At 37.7% G+C, this 16,016-nt stretch overlaps 1 protein-coding gene across 3 annotated transcripts in view; it reads right to left on the reverse strand.

Moving 5' to 3' along the window:
• Lnpk (lunapark, ER junction formation factor) overlaps positions 1 to 15,538 on the reverse strand; it is a 64,524-nt gene extending 48,986 nt beyond the window's left edge. Inside the window, exons 1-4 of one of the 3 annotated variants that reach the window (XM_021193501.2) lie at positions 15,409 to 15,538; positions 10,277 to 10,365; positions 7,617 to 7,658; positions 5,236 to 5,423 (exon numbers count right to left, since the gene is read on the reverse strand). In XM_021193501.2, the coding sequence (XP_021049160.1) occupies positions 5,236 to 5,423; positions 7,617 to 7,658; positions 10,277 to 10,303 (257 nt within the window). In that variant the 5' untranslated portion in view covers positions 10,304 to 10,365; positions 15,409 to 15,538. The other 2 variants (XM_021193499.2, XM_029536462.1) reach the window with 2 other exon arrangements.
• Between the last annotated feature and the right edge of the window lie 478 nt (positions 15,539 to 16,016).

The following is a 16,016-nucleotide window of genomic DNA, read 5'->3' on the forward strand; positions in this document are numbered from 1 at the left end:
CACACACACACACACACACACACACACACACACACACACACACACACAGGTGTGTGGCCATCAGTCACATAGGCAATGCCCCAAGCTCCTGGTATTGTTTGGACCTGTGGGGAGCAACAGCCAGGAATGCTCTGTCCCACAGTTACCTAGCAACAGCCAGGATAGCCCAGCCCACTATAAAAGGAGCTGCTTGCCCCCTCCTCGACCTCTTACCCTCTTGCTTTTACTCTTGCTCCCTTCTCCCCTCTATGTGGCCATGGCCGGCTTCTACTTCTCTACTCTCTCCCTCTCTCTGCCTTTCTATTAAAAAAAACCGCCTTAAAACCATGGACCGGACCCACCGTGCTGGAGCAATGGAGCAGGTCTCCCCCTAACAAGCTGCAAGTCTAACCTCCCTGCACTCCAGCCACAGTCTCCACCAAACCAACCCGCCCAACCTAGGACTCCCCTTCCTCCCTCTCCCCCCCCACCTCCTCCCCCCGCCAGATCTCTCCTCCTACCCTTTTCCCTTCGGCCCCCAGGCCAGAGTCTGCCCAAGGGTTCCCACTAGTTCTCAGCTCTTCCATAACATACAGTGGCATCTGGGATGTCCAAGAGTGAGAACCTGACGTCCCTGACCTCCATGCAGCCCAGGGACCCCAGAACTGGCTCTTCTGTGGTGCCTGAGAGTATAAGCCCTACTCCCGGCAGGTCTGTGGGAACCTCAGACTGTGCCTTCCCCACCCCAAAGCGGGATCCCGAGGCTTCTAACAGTTCAACGCTGCCAGCAGCCTGGGGTCTGCACAGTCAAACTCCCTGTGTCTGCCTCTCCCAGTGGCCTTAGCCCCGAGTCCATGCGGGACCCCATTTTTGTCCCACAGATGATGACTCATTGGGCCGAGGCTCTTACCATAGATCATGATAGCACAAATTCAATCCCCAGAACCCACAGTGTAGAACAACCACCCATAAGAAGTCATTTGACCCAAAGAACACACACACACACACACCAATGTGACTGTTCTAGTTTCCTCTGTAGAGCTGATAAAACACTAACCAAAAGCAACGGAAGACAGGCCTGCTTTACTTAGTTTACACTTCACATATCACAATCCATCATTGAGGGAAGTCAGAGCAGGAACTCAAGAACTCAAAGAAGGTAGAAAGCATGGAGGAACTGTTTACTGGCTTGCTCCTACCCCAACAGTGGGCTGGGCCCTTTTAATCAATTAGCAATCAGGATAATCTCCCAGAGGGTAATCCATAGGCCAATCGATCCAGACAATCCTTCAAATGAGACTTCTCAGATGACTCTGGGCTATGTCAAATTGATAATTAAATACACTTGAACATGTAATAAAGTTTTTCTAACTTTAAAAAATGATTCAGGCTAAGAGAACAACTCAGTAGAAAACATTTAATACTTGACCACTGATTCTATTCCCAATATCACAAATAATAAAACCGGGCAGTGGTGGCGCACGCCTTTAATCCCAGCACTCGGGAGGCAGAGGCAGGCGAATTTCTGAGTTCAAGGCCAGCTTGGTCTACAAAGTGAGTTCCAGGACAGCCAGGGCTACACAGAAAAACCCTGTCTTGAAAAAAACAAAACAAAACAAAACAAAAAAATAATAAGTGATTTATTTGTCTCAAAAGTAATTCTTGTGACTTAGTAACAGATCCAGCAAAGCACAATTTGGTGCAACAATTAGAATTAGCAGAGTTCTAATGAAACATTCATAAATTACATTTTAAATTCAGAAAATCAAACTGCTATATCGAATTGAATGTAAAGTTCGAGTATTTTTCCTTTTATTAAAATGTTTATATCAATGAAGTATTTCATACTTTTAATCTTATTTTCTCCCTACTTTTTATGAAAAAAATAGAAGGCGAACAATGTAAAAGAGCTCAGCATTATAAAAATCATTTCTACTTTGGAATTTTAAAAAATCCAAAAGATTTCTTTAAGAAAGGGAAATAAGATGTTAAGAGAGAGGCTGGCAGCACAGCTCGGAGGCAGAGCTCTTGCCTAGCATAGAAGGAGGCTCAAAGCCAACAGCCAGAAAACTAACTGCAGGTCTCATAACTGAGCACACACATAAATGTGGTCACTCTACACATGTAAAGTTGATTATGAGTTTGGGAGTTCAAATTTGGAAATACGTCCTGCACTAAAGATTAAACCAAAACCTGTCCTAGCACTCTTGATACTTTTTCTATATCCCATTTCTTCCTGTCATATCCTATCAGTTTTAACTTTCAAAATATTTCTAAGTTATCTACTAACAACTGATGTTACTGGGCAGACCTATTCACCTTTATCTTTAGATTAAATTTATTAAGCCAAGCAATGATGGTGCAAGCCTTTAATCCCAGCAACGAGGAAGCAGAAACAAGCAGATCTCTATAGGTTTAAGGTCAGTCTGGTGTACACAGTCTCAGGCCAACCACTGTCACACAGTGAAATCCAGTTTCAAAAATGAAATCAAACAAAAGACCTTATATAGCAGCCTCCTAGATATTTTATTTTTGTCTCCATAAAACAGCCTATATGTGACCCTCTTGATATAATTTTTATCTTGTTATTCTTCCACTATGGAAGCTTCTTCCCACTTCACCTACTGTGAAATTCATACTTCCAAGCTTGACTTTCCATAACCTTACTTCACAGCATTTCTCTCTCCATTACACATTACAAATATGCCTGTCATCTTTGCCCTTCAAAAACTATACTCAAATTCTCAGTCTACACATTTTCTATTTTCTAGTTTTAGAAGCATAATCCTTCAACTCCTAGACCTTGTTTTTAACAATGTAAAGTATACACTGATGCAAAAAAAAAAAAACCTACCAGAAAACATATAGAATAAAAAACACTACTTAAAAATCATACCATTAGAAAGAATTACCACTAATATTTTTTAAATAATCCTTTATATGGAACTTTGTAGGTATATGTGCCACACTATATGCTCCATATAGTCTTCATAAACTTCAACTTTTTCTGTACTTGTTCTTCACACTTCATGCTCAACTCAAATATCACTTTCTAAAAAGAGGCCTTCCAGGACCCTTGTAAAGAATCCTATTTTAAATTACATCACTTGATATCCTTTATTGCACATATTTCTCTCCAATTAACTGTATGTCTTTGTTAACTTATCTATATTTTTATCTGCCCAATCACAGAGGAATTCAAGTTACATGGAGCAGAATCTTACCACTACTTTTCACATCACTATGGTCTGGATCACTACATAACACATTGCCTAATACTTAATAAAGAGATGATGGCTTTGGTAACCATGTTGGGGGGGGGGGTACGAGGCGCCAAACCAGAGCCTCACATATACTAGCAAATGTTCTACTAATATGCTATAGCCCCTAGACCTTTTGTATTTTCTATTTTTGACACAAGTGCTCAGTAGGTTGCATAGCCTGAATCAACTCCCTACAGTCCAGGCAGGTCTTAATCTTGTGATCCTTCTGCCTCAGTTTTCCAAGTAGCTGGGATTACAGGCCTGACTTCAGTTACCATTTATAAGCCACAAAACCTAAATTTTTATCTTCTATTGAATTTTCTCTAAACCTCATACTCCATACTTAGCCATCCATTTGACAGTTCCAATAGGAAAATACAGTGGTTCACCAAACCTCCTCCTCCTCGGGTTATTCACTATGTTGATGAATGATAATATCCTCAACCAAATATTCCAAACTATAAACCTGAATTTTATCCTTGAAGTGATTCCTCTTCACCCCATATCCAATTACCAAGTCTCTCAATTCTACTTCCTAAATCGCCAATCCATCAATTTCACTCAATCCATCTGCTCCTCTCCCACCCACCAAATAGAAAGCATTCATCATTTCCCTTATCAACTACAATATCCTTCCAGCTTCCTACTCCAGATCCACTCTTACTTCCTTCTAATTTATTAGAAGCTACACCCTCAGTGGCTAAAATAACGCCATGGTTAATCTTGTCAATTTGTCTAGATTCAGAATTACTCAGTAAACAGACATCTGGACATGTATAAGAGGCTTAACTAAATGTAGACAGACCCATACTCTGAGCTGGGTCCCAGACTTAATGAAAAGGTAAATGCAAGTGTAGCAACAGTATTCACCTTACTATGTATCCCAACTGCAAATGCAATGTGATGACACTCCTACAGTCACAGCTACCACTGTTCTTGCCACCATGTCATACTACTTTATATATAATCCATTCTGTCTCAAATTCAGACATCAATTCTTCAGAAGTCTGTAGTAAACAATTCCATTTTGAGATTCTTCCTCTCAGTGCAGCCTTTGGTTATATAATCAATCACACAGTAATCTAGGCAACTGCTATGAAGGGCTGTGCAGCTATGATCAAAGTTACTGATTTTAAAGTGGGAGATTATCATAGATTACCCAGGTATATCAGAGCATCAGAAGTTGACCAACAGCCTAGGTCTATAGTTCCTCCTGAGATTCTGAATAGACCACTGTCTCATCCCTGGAGACTTCAGTCCGTGAGATTCTAAGCAAAGACCCAGTTAAGCTGCCTGAACTTCAAACTTCAGAGCTGATATAATGAATGAGTGTTGCTTTAAGCTGCTTCAGACCAATTGAAAACTTACAATAAAGACTCTTTCTATACCCCCACACTAAGCCTGAGTTGGGGTCCCTGTTCTCATAGCATTTTGCATTTCTGTGATAACATTAATCATATTTATTACTTTACACATAGCCTAAGATCTATAGCCAAAGATTTTTCAATTTTGTTCACAATACACAATTATAACCCAATGTCTACACAACTGTTCTCCATATAAATGTTTGCTAATTAAATGAAAAACCTGTTCCCCAAAATTTTCAGTTGAGATATACTCCTATAAAATACCAGCCTATGAAGTACTTACAATAATTAAAGAGAAGAGTTAGGGTGAAAAATACATATTTAGAGTCATCTGAACACTTACTATTTCAGTTTTACAAAACTCTGCCACTCATTACCTCCCCTGCTCCATGCCCAATCCCTACAGGAATCATGGCCATCTATCAGAAAACTATACTTTACTAGTAACAACGGTGATATCCTCAAGTATACCTTTGGGTTATAAACTAGAAATTATCCTACAATTTAAAAACATAATTATCAAACTGCAAAAATGAATTTATTCAACCTGAGACATTAATATTTTATAATAAAAAATTAAAATTATCTGGTCAGAAAAGAAAAAGATCAACAAAAATAATACTTACATCAAAGGAAAAGCAAAAAATGGGAGTGTCATGACAAGTCTTGCTGTAAAATCATCAGGAAGATACCACAAGTATACAATTAAACATGTAAACAGATAAAGAATTGAAGAATAGATAATTAATCTTCCAACCCATAATTTTTGCAATCTCTGATTTTTTTCTCTAAATTCTTCCAATGCTTGAATTTCCTGTTAAGAGAAAAGTATTCCATATTGTGAAGTCTCATAAATTATTTAAAAATTAAAATAGAAATTAACATGACAGAAAGATTGTATAAGATTCCTAAAATTCAATGTAATACAATGCTCTAACATTTTTAAAGCAAACATATGGAATAGTAAACTAAAAGTAAAGTTAAAAACTATATAAGTCTACAATTTTTAAACTGAAATATTAAATACTATTTTTTTTAAAGATTTATATTTTATATATGTGAGTACACTGTCAGTGTCTTCAGACACACCAGAAGAGGGCATCAGATCTCATTACAGATTGTTGTGAACCACCATGTGGTTTCTGGGAATTGAACTCAGGACCTCTGGAAGAACAGTCAGTGCTCTTAACCTCTGAGGCATCTCTCCAGCCCCTAAATACTATTTTTATTTTTTTTTTGGCCAAAAGAACTCATTTTATTCTGAATTGTCAGGCTCATAGCATCTGTCTACCATGATTTTTCAAATCTGTTCTATATTATTGTCTTTATGTAACATACTGTGAGATTCCTCAGCCTTCCTTTGACACAATACCATTACTTTACTAACTTGAACTCTATTGTCTGTCTATATAATGTATATGAAGCAGTATTACTTAACAGAAACAAATACAGTTGAAAAACCACTATTTTAATTTCCTAAATACTATTTTTAATCTATCTGTCTATCAGTCTATTGCCAAAGACTAGAGAAATGAAATTGGCATCAGCAAATATTTATGGAGTCAAGAAAATAAAAAGTCTCCACATACGGCCTTTAAAAATCTGACAAAAGAACCGGGCGTGGTGGCGCACGCCTTTGATCCCAGCACTTGGGAGGCAGAGGCAGGTGGATTTCTGAGTTCAAGGCCAGCCTGGTCTACAAAGTGAGTTCCAGGACAGCCAGGGCTATACAGAGAAACCCTGTCTCGAAAAAAAAAACCAAAAAAAAAAAATCTGAAAAAAAAAAAAAAAAAAGAATAAAAATACTTGGGCTGAGTATGGTGGCCTACACCTTTAATTCTGGCACACAGAGGCAGAAGCAGGCAGATTTCTCCAAGTCTGAGACCAGCCTGGTATAAATAGACAGTTTTCAGCCAGAAGACAGAATATGGTAAGACTATCTCAAAACAAAATAAAGCAGTGATTGAAATTACATTATTTCACAGTGTAGTCACTACTTCCAATATCCTGAAGGACAAAACATTATAAATAAGAAAAAATTTTTAAAGCTATATAATTGTTGCACAGTAGCCTGCAATCTTTATTAAGCTACCTGTTACACTGATTTACACCATGCTAGCTCTAATTGCATTCTAACAAGTTCTATTACTACTTGATAGAGGCTTAAGTCACTAAAAGACTTCAGATTTTTCTTTTTTTTTTTTTTTTTTTTTGAGATCATAGTTCTCAGGACTCCTCTGTATCAGTGGTTGTTAACCTGTGGGTTACCACAACCCCTTGGGGGGGGGGGTCACATATCAAACGTTCTATATATCAGATATAGATTATATACACTATAATTCATAATAGTAGCAAAATTGCAGCTATGAAGTAGCAACAAAATAATTTGATATTGTTGGGCTCTTGGGGTCCTGCTTGGTTTCTAATAATAAAGACAGGGAGACATCTGTAAGTATATGGCTTTTTGTTGGGGAAGTCCCTCAGCTTGTCCATCAGACTTCACCCAACTTCTCTCCACATGGCTCTCGCCCTGTTCAGCTTCTTTCTCTCCTGCCCAGCTCCAGCTGCCAGTTCATTATGCAAAAAGACTCACTTTTTACTCATTGAGTCTGAACCAATCACAGCAGGACAACACCTGATCCATCTCTCTGTCTGCCCCCTTGGCACTGAGGACAAGGTGACCTCATCCATGGCAGTTTGCCATTTCTTTTGGGGCAGGTAAGAGAGCAACAAACATTTACTTATTCTGCTAGCGTGGCACCAGAGGCACAGACATTAACAACTGAGAATACAGACACAACTTCATAGCCAGTTGACACAGTACATTTTCTGGCTGGCGTCACCACACACAAGGAACTGTAGTAAAGGGCTGCAGCATTAGGAAGGTGAGAAGCACTGTTCTATATCATCTTAAGTTCCCATATCTCTTCTCCAATATAAAATTACTAAAGTAATATTTAATTAACATCTAAAATACATTAAAATACTTCAGAGCCAAAGAACATACCTTATCTATATTTTCTAGAACTTCTACTGTTGAAGGTTTTGCCTGTTTTAGAGATAGAAATAAGACCTGGCATTAAAAGTTGTTACTACAATTATTTTGTTAAAAACACACTTATGTAGTCATTAAAGACCATTTTAATTCTCAATTAGGTTTCTCAATATTACCAAGCTATATGTCTATCTGTTCATAACTATAACTGAAAAACTATAATTACCAAACTATATAAGATTCTTGAAATAACTTTCTGAAACTTTCGACTTTGATAGCTCCACTTTCTACCATTCTTAACCTCAACAGAATAGATTTTTATAGAGAGAAACATATTTTCACCCAAAGGGATTCATATAACAAAAGATTCAGGAACTAAAGATAGTCTAATTCAGTAACGCTCAGGCTCTGTGCTAGCAGCATTGAAGCCCCCACAGGGGCTTAAACAGAGGTTAAAAAAATAAAAATAAAAAAAGACTACCTTCATTGTGATTCCCAAAGTTCTAGACGGGATTTTTTTCATCTGTTTGATTGATTGATTTAAATGATTATAGATATGTTCCTGTGTGTATCTGTATACCATGTGCATCCCTAGTGCCAAAGAGGCCAGAAGAGGGCACTGGATCACCTGTAGCTGCAGTTATAGCAGTTGTGAGCCACCAACTAGGTGCTGGAAATTGAGCCAGGGCCTCCAGAAAAACAATCAGTGCTCTATCTTCTGAGCCATCTCTCTAGCCCCAAGTACACAGTTTTTGAAAAATGAAATTTTTAAAGAGTATACAGGAATACTTTATAATAGTAGAGATTATTTGCCAAAGGTATTTCTATATAAGCCAGAATGGTTCAAATGACAATTGAGAAAATATTTATAACAGTATTATATCCCTAGAAGCGTTGATAATGTAAAATTGAATCATGAAAAATTGCCATTTTTTGCATGTCAAAGCAGAATATCAGCAACTTCATATAATTCAACCAAATTTAAAAAAAAAAACAAAAAATGTTAAATTAATTCAGTCTGTCATAATTTTTTTGTTTTTGTTTTATCCTCTGTGTAACATCCCTAGGTGTCCTGGAAGTCACTTTGTAGATCAGGCTGACCTCACACTCACAGAGATTCGCCTTTCTCTCAAGTGCTGGAACTAAAGGTATGAACAGCGCCCCTGTGCCCCCACACCCGCCCGGCTCTGTCACAGATTTTTAAAGAGGAGTCACTTCATTCATCTGTGGAATGAAAAGAAGAGATCCCATAGAAGTAGAAAGTAAAAGATCTAAGGAAACTGGAGGTAGAGAGTTGGAAGAGTTGAAAGCTTTGGGGGGTCAAGGGATACAAAATACATACATTGTGGCTACAGCTTATAATGATAACTATATTCTTTTTATGAGTTTATTTTATTTTAAAGTACACATATACATATGTTTCTGTATGTAGTTATGTGAGTTCAGGTGTCATGGGAGGCTAGAGGTGCCAGATCCATGAAACTGGAGCTCCAGGCAGTTGTGAATGACTTGATATGGGCACTGGGAATTCAAATCTAGTCCTTTGCAAGAACAGGTACAGGTACTCTTGACCACTTAACCATCTCTCTAGCCCTATATACTATATTCTTGAAAAATGCTAACAGAGGGAATGTTTCTCACCACAAAAAATATAATTATGCAAATTAATGCATATGTTAATTAGCCCTAGCTAAACAATGTAATATATACACTTTAAAACATCATGTAGCATATAATAAATGTTATTTTACCTGTGAATTGTTTTAAAAGAGGAAGAAAGTCAATATAACACAAATCTAAAACATGGCTCTAACAAGTCAAAAGCTAAATTATATACCATGTATTACTAGACTATTATTATGATAAGGGATAAGGAAATTAGTTTATCTTAGACTACATTATCTCTTCTTACATTAGAAGAGTATTTATCAATAAATTTGAGATACTTTCTCTAAAGGCTTATCTAATAAAATCTGTATTTTTAATTTTGTTCAACCTATAACTCTCAAAAGCATATTTAGTGTGGTATCAGTAAATTTATGTGACATGCTAATAAAAAAAGCAAAACAAAACAAAACTTCCTTTAATACCAGCAGAGGCAGGACAAATTTCTGAGTTCAAGGCTGCACAGTGAAACCCTATGTCTAAAATAGATTAGATAGATGCAATAGTATACAAAAAATAGTATGGTATAAAATTTTTTAATTTCAACTACTTTTAGAATAAATTTGGAACTTGGGCAGTATGAAACTGTTGTAAGAAAACTACTTGTATAAAATACATGAATAAAAATAAATTACTAGCTGGGCGTGGTGGCGCACACCTTTAATCCCAGCACTTGGGAGGCAGAGGCAGGTGAATTTCTGAGTTAGAGGCCAGCCTGGTCTACAGAGTGAGTTCCAGGACAGCCAGGGCTACACAGAGAAACCCTGTCTCGAAAAACCAAAAAAATAAAAAATAAAAAAATAAATTACTAGACATATTAGATACCCATAAAATAAATAGAACTTCCTAAATAATATCCAAAGAAGTAATTCTAATGGACTTAAATGAAATTGAATATATCATTTCAAACTCATTCAAAAGTATACTCTAAAGGATAACTTTGTGAAAATCTTTGTAATACTTTTTGTTAGATTTTTAAAACTAGCAATACAGAAAATGTTTCTTACCCTCCATCGAGAAAATAATCCGCCCATCTTTTATTTGTAGAAACTTGGCAAAATAATAAATATCATGAGTTGTCCAAAAGAAGTCACAGCTAGAAACAAAGTAAAATATTTTAAATTTTAAAATTAAACACAGAACACATTCTCTCTAAATTGTTTATGTTGCAATACTACATAAAAATACAGTAAATTATTTGTTAGCCTCCACTTAAAACTTGAATCCAGATAGTCATTGGTATATTCAAAGTAAGGACATATTTAAAAGTAAAAACAGAGTTGGAAATATTAATTTTTAATGACAAATCACTTTAGAAAGTATACACATACCTACAAATTTCCTGGTCTTTTTAATAGTTTCTCTATGTTGTTCTTGTTATAAAAAAAAAATCATTCAATAATCTGAGCCTTAATATTTTTGTAAATTAAAGTGAGTAATGTCAATAGTTTATCACAAGGCAGCCTTTTAGTATAAACACCTTAGAGAAATAAAAAAAAAAAAAAAATTAGAGAACAAGAAAGCTAGTGATTTGCCCCACAGCACATAAGAAATAAGTCCTAAAGTCCCTCTATCTTCAGACTTCTGTTTCTGAATACTGCTGTTCAACACCCAATTAAGCATGTGTTACTAAACTTCTAAGACCCTCAAGTTAGGTGAATTTAAATTCAGCTAGCTGTGTATTCTCTTTGCTTATCTATGATTCTCCAATGTTATATAAAGACTCAGAAATAGTAAGATCATAAATCAAGTTAACATATAATCATTTTATAATTTCTTATTCTTTTAAGTTGAAATTGATATGTTATCAAGCTACAAGTATATGATGATCAGCGTGTAAAACCATACATATACACATGCACACACACTTATTTTCATAGGTGTATCTCACATGTCTTAACCATAAATATAATCACAAAATAATTATCAGCACCCAGTAAGAACTGCAATACTATTTATATGTCAGAATTATCTCAAGGCATATCTATTTTAAGAGATTCTTTTTTTAGAAAAGTAATGAATGCCTAATTATAAAGTACTTCATTTACAAAGTGATTCTTATGGGCAAAAGTATTATCTGTTCTGAAGCATGCTAACTTAATTTTATAAGCTGCAATTAAGTTGCAAACTAAACATTAACCCAGTAATATATAATATATATACTAATATATATATATTCCTGCTCAGTATTTGAAACTCTAAAATGTGATTATGAGGAATTCTAGAAATCTACTGAACAAAAGTATAAACTCTGAGTCAAGATTAAACAAATCTTAAAATCTTAGGATTCTAAAAATAATCACCAAGAAAGATAGAAGTAAAGAAATTTAGATGATCACTTAATCTGTATTTCTCTGTCATCACCACATTATTTTGAAACTGGCTTGTGATAACTGACAGTGTTTCATGCACAACTAGATTGCATATTTCCATTTCTAAAAGAAGTGTATCCTTCCAAGCTTATAACCATCATACCTTGAGACCAAATTCTGTTTTGATTGGATTTTTTGAGACAGGGTTTCCTCTATAGTCTAGCCTACTCTCAACTACCTTTCTGCCTCAGCCTCTGAGTACTGATTGGCATTTCAAACTTGTACCATCATGTCCTACCTGGCTTAGACTGACCTTTTACTGTCTGAAATTAATAACAACATTAGTTACACACTTGGCACAAGATCTCTAAAAAGCCCTAAAACAAATGATTCCCAAGAATTTTATCATTTAGATACTGACCCCCTCCACTTCACAAATTAAGACCCTGAAGCTACAGAAGTACTATGCTAAGCCCTAAAGATACTAGGTAGCAAAGCCAAACACATTATTTTAGTTTTGATTTATTTTCTAATGCACCCAGTCATTCCAAACAGCATGAAGTCAGAAATGGAGGATACATATATAGCATAGGGTGGAATATAGCTTTATAGGCTAGAATGTCTATGTATACAATATAGATAGCTGGGGGTACTGGTCAGGAATAGAGCATTTGCCTAGTACATGTGGATCCCTGAGCTCAATCCTCAGCACTATAAAACAGAAAAATAAAACCAAAGTTAAATAAAATATATGAAAGTACCTTGAACCTTCTCAAATAGTTGGTAAGCAAAGCTACTAAAATGGAAAATGTGTTATAAACAAGAGACAGTGTTTATGGCAATGTACCAGGTAGCCCAATTCCTTTATCTGATTAAATCTGAGTGCTTACATTTGCATTTGAGAAAAGCTAAATGGCTTGCTAAATTCCTAAGGTTTCCATTAGAACTTTTAGATCAACTAGCCTAAAATAGTCTTTATGGCATATTATTTTTTAATGAGTATATTAAATATGTTTGTAATTCATAATGAATACCTATTTTATGTCAGTTATTTATTTGGAGAATGTTTTGCTGTTTTAAAAAAAAAAAAAAAAGATTTAGCCTCCAGGCTCCCTGAAGCAAGAAGTTGTACTTTTAAATTTAGCCTCTGAAATATTAGTAATAGTCATTAAATCCATGCTTTCATATTCATAAGCATAGCAACAATCGATTTTTATTGCTTCAGAAATTTTTCTATCAAATTCTAGTATTATTAAAGCTGATTTACTATAATGTACATATGATAGTATTTTTAACAGATGTGAAACAGGAAGATTAGCTCTTTTCTACAGTATTGAGTTCATTTCTCTATCACACCCATTGCTTCTGTCCTTTCCTTAACTCCAATTCTAACTGACCATCACTTACTGTAAAACAAGGAGCAAAAAGATTAAACTTCCCTGTTTCTCAAGTTCCTTATTTGCAAAAGACAGATAGTTAGAATCCTCTAGGGTGTTGACAGGCTTAACTCTATCCTAACGACTTACCCTAGTGCCTGATAACATAGTCATTACTCATAATTGGTTTTCTTGTTGTACTTATTGCCATTTTCTAATCTATCTCTACTTTCTTGCCCAGTAACTCTAGGATTTCCTTCTGAAGCATAAATCACTCCCTTCCCTTTAAATGAACCTCAGGCAGCTTGTCCCCAGCGTGTGTAGTCTCTTTCCAGCTCTGATATCACAATGGGACTTAGCATGTATGACCTTAAGAGCTGAGTGCATCTAAATGTGGGTTTCTTTTCTAAGATTTATTTATTTTCATGTGTATGAGTATTCTGCTTACATGTATATGTGCACCATGTGTGTGCCCTGTGCCCAGGGAAGTCAGAAGTGGGTGTTAAGAGTTACAGATGGTTGTAATCCACCATATGAGTCATCTGAGTGCCCCCAACCTCTCCTGCCCTCTACCATACTGCTGATGTTTTCTACTATTATTCACACTCAGACTTAAGTCTTTTTCTTGAATTCTCAACTCACTTCAAATCACATTAAAACAATGGGATAAGGCTTCAAAACATGGCTCAGCCATTTACCAGCTATATGATCTTGAACTTAAGAGAGTTCTCTGAGCCTTGGCTAATAAAGTAGTTAAAATATTTACATTCCTTGGAACTGTATAAATTAAGTGAACTTATTTATCACTTGGCACAGTGTTTAGCACATAGTATTTAGGTAATTTTAGCCATTACTGTTGCTATTACCAAAAACACATGTAGTATCTAAATGAAGCATGTACCTAACATTTCATTAAATGAGTATATATTTTAATTATTTCATAATTTAAAATATCTAAGTATAAAATAAGTTTGTGTTTTTACTGAAAATATTTTTCTCATTTACCCTAAAAAAGCAGAGTATTTTTCAAGCATTTCCCATTATAATAAACTTGTAAACCTTCACAGAAAACAAAAGAAATGGAGTTTTGTGTTTTTTACCTTAGATTCCAAACTTAAATATAAACTAGACATCTTTAACAGCACCTCCACATTATACTACACAATTTGGGTTTAAATGTGATTTGTTCGAAATCGCTTTCAAATGTCCAAATAGGCAACTCTGAAATATCTTACACCAGGTTTATTACCCAAAAAATAAATAAGCACACCTCTAAAAGCACTTTTAATATGAGATGACTACCACAAAATAAATATAAAATAAAAAATTAAAAAGACGGAAATTTCTATATGAACTCATACTTTTGTTAGTCACTTGTCCATGCATTCTTCCAACATATAAAGACCATAAACATTTATTAACATCATTACTATGGTGACCCCAATAGATGTCAAGGAACTTTTAAAAACTCCACTTTTAAATGAATCACTCTTGCTTAAGAAAATGTATTCGAACTCAACTTTGTTCCCCTAAGAAGGCACTATGGAGACCTTTGGGGACTAGGTATTAGTCCTGCCTGCCACCTTGAGCATATGCCTATAACTAAATTTACTCACACCCATCACACCTCTAGACAATGTTGTCAACGCTAAGACGGAGGCCACAGAGACAGAAAACAACAGGCTCTAGACACCACAAACCAGAAACCAAAAAGGAAGAACAGAACACGGAAAACTCAGTGAGTCACAGGTGTTGCTTAAAACTGCAGGGCAGAAATAAATTCACCAATCCGCTCCGTCCGCAAACACATCATCAAAGAATTAAACCTACTGATGCCCCTTGGAGTTGCTTTTCCCGGGTCGCTCCTGACACCACACATCTTCGTCCTATCCCACCCCTCAGACAGGCCACTGTCCCTCCAATAAGTAAGGACAATGGCTGTGAAGCAGCTCCTCTAAGTCGCTCACAATCCACGCCCACACGCGGACCGAGCAGCATGACACTGACAGTTTTCAGACCTTCCCGTCGTGCCAGCTCAGGTGGACGCGGAGGTGATCGGAGCTCTCGGGGTGGATATTTCAGCTAGGGATGTGCTCTCTGGGACCTTCTGACACTTCTCAACACAGGTGGGCCCAAGGGTTCGGGCTCTAAACAGCCACTGCGCGGAATCCCTGAGAACGTACCGGGGGAGAACACCGGCCTCGGGGGAGGCAAAGCCGGGTCTCGTGCGCTCCAGAGCCGCTCGGGCCGCTGTGCAGGGTGATCCACGAGAGAAGGCGGCAACAGCGTACGGAGGAGTCAGCAGCCCCGCCGAGTGTCCCCAGCCGCCACCAAGCTCTAGGCCACTTGGCAGGGGCGGGGGCACCCGGGCCGGCGCGCGGAGGAACCCGGAGACTGGTTCGCGCAGTCCGGAGCGCCTCCGTCTACGCGGCCCTCCCTTCACCGTCCTACCTGAGGAAAGCGGGCGCCGCTGGGCCCCGGCGTCCACTCGGGGAAGCCTGGGTCGCCACCGCGTAGAGCCTCTGGAGCAGGCAGCAGCACCTACTGATAGAACGCTGGGCCCGGCCAATGCCTTCCCATCAAACCCCGCGCTCCTGCCGCCAGCCAATGGGCGCTGCAGCCGGCGCGCGCCGCTCCCCCATCACGTGATCAGGCCGGCCCAGCCGTTGGTGCCTCAGAGCCGCGGGTGTGGCCCGAGGATTTAGGCGGAGTATCCTCTGCGCTAGTGTTGGCTGTCCGTCCTCGGGGCACCACTGGGTAGGGCCTTTCCGACTGACTCTTACTAGTAGTTGCTTGTTATTCGTCCTCTGCCTCCTTTTCTCGTGAACAATTCCCACGCCCCAGTCTCGCCAGGAAAAGAAACTGATCCTGATTGTCCCAGACCTGATTCTGATTGTCCCAGACCTTCTGAGCGAGAGAAGAGTGGGGAGGACAAAGGGGAGGGGCGTTGAAGGTCGAGACCTGTGTGTCTGGGAAAGAGGGTACCTGAGATCCCAGATCAGTTGTCATCCATCAGGCAGCAAAAAAAGTTTACATTGCATAGCTCAGAAGAGGCCATC

The sequence above is a fragment of the Mus pahari genome, chromosome 3, assembly GCF_900095145.1.
Source record: "Mus pahari chromosome 3, PAHARI_EIJ_v1.1, whole genome shotgun sequence".
NCBI lineage: Eukaryota > Metazoa > Chordata > Mammalia > Rodentia > Muridae > Mus > Mus pahari.